The sequence below is a fragment of the Pteropus alecto genome, unplaced genomic scaffold (assembly GCF_000325575.1).
Source record: "Pteropus alecto unplaced genomic scaffold, ASM32557v1 scaffold1267, whole genome shotgun sequence".
NCBI classification, from domain to species: Eukaryota; Metazoa; Chordata; class Mammalia; order Chiroptera; family Pteropodidae; genus Pteropus; species Pteropus alecto.
In genome coordinates this window covers 78,057-83,314 of record NW_006439247.1, presented here as the reverse complement: position 1 = coordinate 83,314, position 5,258 = coordinate 78,057, and the positions used below count along the sequence as shown (strand labels likewise).

At 38.0% G+C, this 5,258-nt stretch overlaps 1 gene segment (V, D, J or C); it reads left to right on the top strand.

The window, feature by feature from the left end:
• The first annotated feature begins 2,324 nt into the window (after nt 1-2,324).
• LOC102887433 lies at nt 2,325-3,271 on the top strand. The segment is given in 2 exon segments: nt 2,325-2,364; nt 2,823-3,271. Coding segments are annotated over 2 exon segments (489 nt in total).
• The last annotated feature ends 1,987 nt before the right edge of the window (nt 3,272-5,258 follow it).

Below are 5,258 nucleotides of genomic sequence, written 5' to 3'. Positions count from 1 at the left end.
ATAAATGATTTATATCCCAACAAGGCCGATATGTAAAAATAAACAAAATACAAATGGATCCACGATATTTAAGGTTTCTGGACTCAGTCTGGATTCTCCAAACACTTTCATACTACACTAAAAATCATAAGATCAAGAGTCATAATGTCGTTCTGACTTTTGTGTTACATAACTAGACGACATAGTGACTTATCTTTCATATTTCTTTAGGAGAACCTAGTTAGTCCTTCTTTCATTTATATATTTACACCATCCTTAAACTACTATTATCACTTTAGAATTTGGCACAGAGTGGATGCACTTTGAATATTTATTAAATTAATTATGACCGTATAACCACCATGCCATATACTGACCGCCATATTCGCATAATAAGGCTTTCCTTATCCTAGATTTCTGAAGTTTTGTTTTGTTTTTGTTTTTTGTTTTTTTGGGATGCATACGGAGTGAGAGTTGGTGTGCTCTCTATTTGAGTTTTGCCCACAGGTTAATTTTGCATTTCTCTTTACTGCTGAATACTTTTGTTTCTTATGTTGTTCAGATAATGAGAAGATGTTATTTGGCATAATACTGACAGTCATTCCATATAAAGTTTTGCAATGCATATCGATTAACACATTGACCCAACGATTATTATTAAGTGCTTAGGTTCTGTCAAACCCTACACTAAATAGTGACTAATGTCAACTTAGGGAACTGCCTTCCAACATGAGAAAACAAGAGAGTAACAAAGTGAAAGGAATTTGATTCAGGGGGATTTTAAAACGATTCCTTGAGAAAACCATCACAGAAAGAGTTCCAAAACTCCCAAGTGACTGAAGAAAATTCAGTAGTAGGTAGCCCTTCACGGAGCCTTGCCACCAGAGGGAAGTAGCAGATGTGACATATCTATCCTTAAGCCTGAAACACAAACTTGCTGACTGATGCGTCCTGGTTCTCAGTAGAGGAGTTTATAGGTACAGTCGCAAGAGGGGGCTGTGACACCAAAAAGCAAAGCTCCTTCCAGGGTGAGGGACAGCTTGTCATTGAGTTGTGAAAGAACTTACTTTCATCCCCTTTGTCGTCTTGTACTTCATAATCTCACACTGAGTGTGGGCACAGCTTCAAGGACATGAGTAAGCCCCTGCCCAAATGCAGACCAAAGGCAGACTCTTCGTGGGAATAGAAGTCAGACGTGATTAAGAGTTTAACTTGAAATGGCCAAATATTGTTGCTATAGTGGAATAAAAAGCTTAGTTCTTATAGAAGAGAAACAAATAATTTTAATGTTATACTTCCTATTTTGTTAATAACATCCATTTTTGAGAATAACCAGGGAAATTCTTTATGGTGATCTCCACCTCTCTTGTCAAATGTCTTCATTTTATTTCCCTTTCCAAATCTTCTCTTCTCCTATTATCCTTCTTTCCTTTTCTCCTTAGTGTCCTCAATGCATATGACCGCTCGGCATGGGCGTGGAGATGAGAAAATATGTGTTGAAGAGGGTCTCTAGTTGAATAGGAATAAGTACCATTCAAGTCACTGGTTCCTCTATCGAGACCAGAGACATCCGACGATGTCCATGGGGAAGATGCTTAAGACAATATTCGCAGAGTCTGTGTGGGAGCCCAAGTACCAGGCCCCATGGCGCTTAAACTACATTCTAATTTCATCTCTCTCTATCAGACTGAACACAGCAGTAATGTAAAACTATGAGTGTATATATATATATATGAATATGTTGAAAATATTGTCCTCCACAGGGTCAATGGATTTTAACTCAGCTTATGGTCTTTTTTAAAAAATCAGAAAAGAGTTTCTAACTATGGAAGTTAAATTATGTATACCTCCTCCTGTAACTTGCTGCTCTGGCTGGGAATACAGAAAGGAATTCCCTTCTCCCCTTGTAGTCAAAGGTTCAGCATCAGGTTCTTGGATTAAAGGACATTTCATACCAGTTCAGTGGTGGGATTTGCCGTGTACCACAAATGAGGGATGGTTGACCACCTGCGGAAGATTTTATTTATTCAGACTCACTCAGACATAGACTATTTGAGTTTGAAGCTTGAAACTAATCTCAGTGTCAATCCCCTGAATTAGGGCTAGACACTGGGAAAACTTCCTTACCCTCTTTATAAATTGATGTTTCATCCTGGGGGTGGGAGTAGAGCCAACCAAGAGACTGCTCTATCTTTAGCTGATGTTTGCCTGGGGAACACCCTCTGAGAGCTTCCTGTTCGAGGCTGTGCTAGTGACTGCTGTGTGGTTGCTGGGACCTCCGCAAATGGAAGATTAGACACAGATCCTGAGCTCTGAGGCCTGGAGCCCCAGATTACACTTGAAGTATGAGATCGTTGACAGGAATAACTATTCTCCTAATTTTGGGTAAGTGATCTGGGACTGAAGACAAAGTGCAAGTATCTCCTGCTTCTACTTCTCCCCCTGCACTTTACCAAACACTAGGGGGAAATAACATTATGTGTTTCTATGTGTCTATGTGACTGTGTGCTTCTCTAGAGTATCTGAGCATCATTGGGAGAAGTTTATCATATCCACTCCTCACAGAAGATCCCCTGAGCCCCATAGCTCTCAGGCTGTGAGGATTTGCAGGTTCATTGATTCCAAGGGTCCTGGAATATAGCAATTTATCTTTGGCCTTGTGTCTCTGAAATATTTAGGAATAAAAAGCAGTAAAGTTTCTGTTGTCCTGTGAAACACACCTGAAAATGCTTCAGTACAACTACAGTCAGAGAAGAAGGTTTTAGGATTGTTTATGAAACTGAACTTAGATGCACCCAGATTTGACATTCCAGAGCTAATCTATTGTTTATCAACCTCTCAAGGTATCATGGGTGATGCTAAGTCCACACAGCCGGATGTAGTGGAGAGTACTGAAGAAGAACCCGTGCACCTGCCCTGTAACCACCCCACAATCAGTGGAACTGAGTACATACACTGGTATCGACAGATTCCCGGCCAGGGTCCAGAGTATGTGATTCAGGGTCTGAAAGGCAATGTGAGCCATGGAATGACGTCTCTGATCATCGCCACAGACAGGAAGTCCAGTACCTTGATCCTGGCCCAGGTCACCCTGAGAGACTCTGCTGCCTACTACTGCATCTTGAGAGACACACAGTGGGATGGAGGGGGCTGCACCTGTACAATATCTCCCTGGTGGGGGAGGGGAACAGCAACACCATCTAAAGAGACCACTGCACAGGAATGTGCAGAAAAACCCGATAGAAGAAAAAGTGAAGAGAAGATAGTGAAGAAATCAAACAGCAACGGATGAAAGGAGAACAAAGATGAGCAAGAAGCATTTACGCTATTGAAGAAACTAAAAAGCTTACAGAAAAACTGATAACCACAGTGGTAAACCTGTAATGAAAAGGAAAGGAAATGAGAATTTGTCATGGTTCTTTGTTTAGTCAAATGTTGCTTTCTGCTTCAGTCTCACTAAAACAAGTGAGAACAACCATTTGGTTATTCCCTAGACTTGCTCCGTTGAACCCATATTAGTCTTTCCAACCTCTCCAAATCTGAAATGAACTTCAGAATCTGATTTCTTTATCCTCCAGTAATTTGCAATTTTCTTTGTTGCTTACGTGTAGCACACGCATTTAAGATGCAGATGATTTGGGGGAAACTGTAAAAGGGCAGCAAATGTGTGGATATTAATTTAATTTTTAAAATACATGTTGTAATATTTCTATTATTACCCAAGAAATACACAAATCCTCTCTCATTGGAAATGACTAGATACTACATGTGTCGAATAATCCTGATAGCTCATAGCCGACTTTCTCCACTTCCTTTCATTTTCCTGTTCAACTCCTACACTAACCCATGATGACAGTTTGGAATGTGTCCTGAGAAACACATTTCTTTTCATTTACAAGGATGTTCATATAAATATCTACCTGATTTTCTTACATAAATTAGATCAATATGTGTGAATTTTTCTGGAACTTTTTATTTTTGTATTTAATACAATTCATGTTGTACTCACGCCTATACAAAAACCTCACACTATTCTTGTATAGTAGTTTAATATATATGCTTACCTATTGATAGTATTTAAATTTTTTACCTGTCTTAGCTATCATAATCTAAATCATAATTCACCGTACATATATACATATATGTTTATTTGTACATATATCCAGTATATATTTTTATATATTTCTTTTTCTTATTCTTAGAAGGGAAATTGCTTTGTCAAAAGATATGCTTATTTTTAAATTTTATAGGTATTAAAAAGTTGCCCTTTAAAATGTCTCTAACAATTTACACTGTGAGCCACAGGATATGGAAAACCTATTTCCCTAAATCTCGGTTAACACTATTAGCAATACTTTATATTTTGGATAACTCAAAAACATTTTCTTCAGGTATTCATTAGCATTTTCCTGATTACTAAGGCACTTGAATAACTTGTTCTTGTGTTGTCACTTTAATAGACTGTCTTTTTCTTGTTTCTTTATAAAAATTCTTTTAGTAACATAAATATTACTTTGCCTGTTTTACACATATAGTACATAATATTTTCATATATGTTGTATCTTTTAAATTTGTTTATTCAACTTTTACCAGGTTATTTTTATTTTTATATTGTCAAATCTAAGCATTCTAACAAATATTTTTCCATTCCAAGTTGATATATCTAAATTCCTACATTTTCTTCTAATCGAGTCTGAGGGACAGACTTGGGAGCTCTGCTAGAGTTAGACATTTCACAGGGCGAGACAGGATTCTTAATCGAAATGATGGTCTCCTACAGTCTGCATTTTAACTGTAGAAATTTACAAATTTAAGAATTAATGAATAACAAACTCATTGATTAAAAAATACGCCTGACCGGTTCTGACGCATTTAATTGCATCACTGCCACACACGCACACAAATTCATATATCGTACGTGTTGCGGTCCTTACTCCCAGTACTGCACAATGTGGCCCTTTTTGGAAATAGGATCTTACAAGATAATCAAGTTAAAATCAGATCACTGTGGTGGACCTAATCCAGTTATGTCTTGGATCCTTATAAAAGAGAGATATTTGTAAACACACACACACACACACACACACACACACACACAAAGAATAGCATGTAAACACAAAGGCAGAGATCAGAGCGATACATCTACAAGCCTCAGGGAGAGGCCTGGAGCAGATCTTTCCCTCACCACACTCAGAAAGAAATAATCCTGCTGACACGTGATTATTGACTGCTAGCCTCCAAGGCTGTGAGACACTCAATTTCTGTTTTTAAAGCTACCC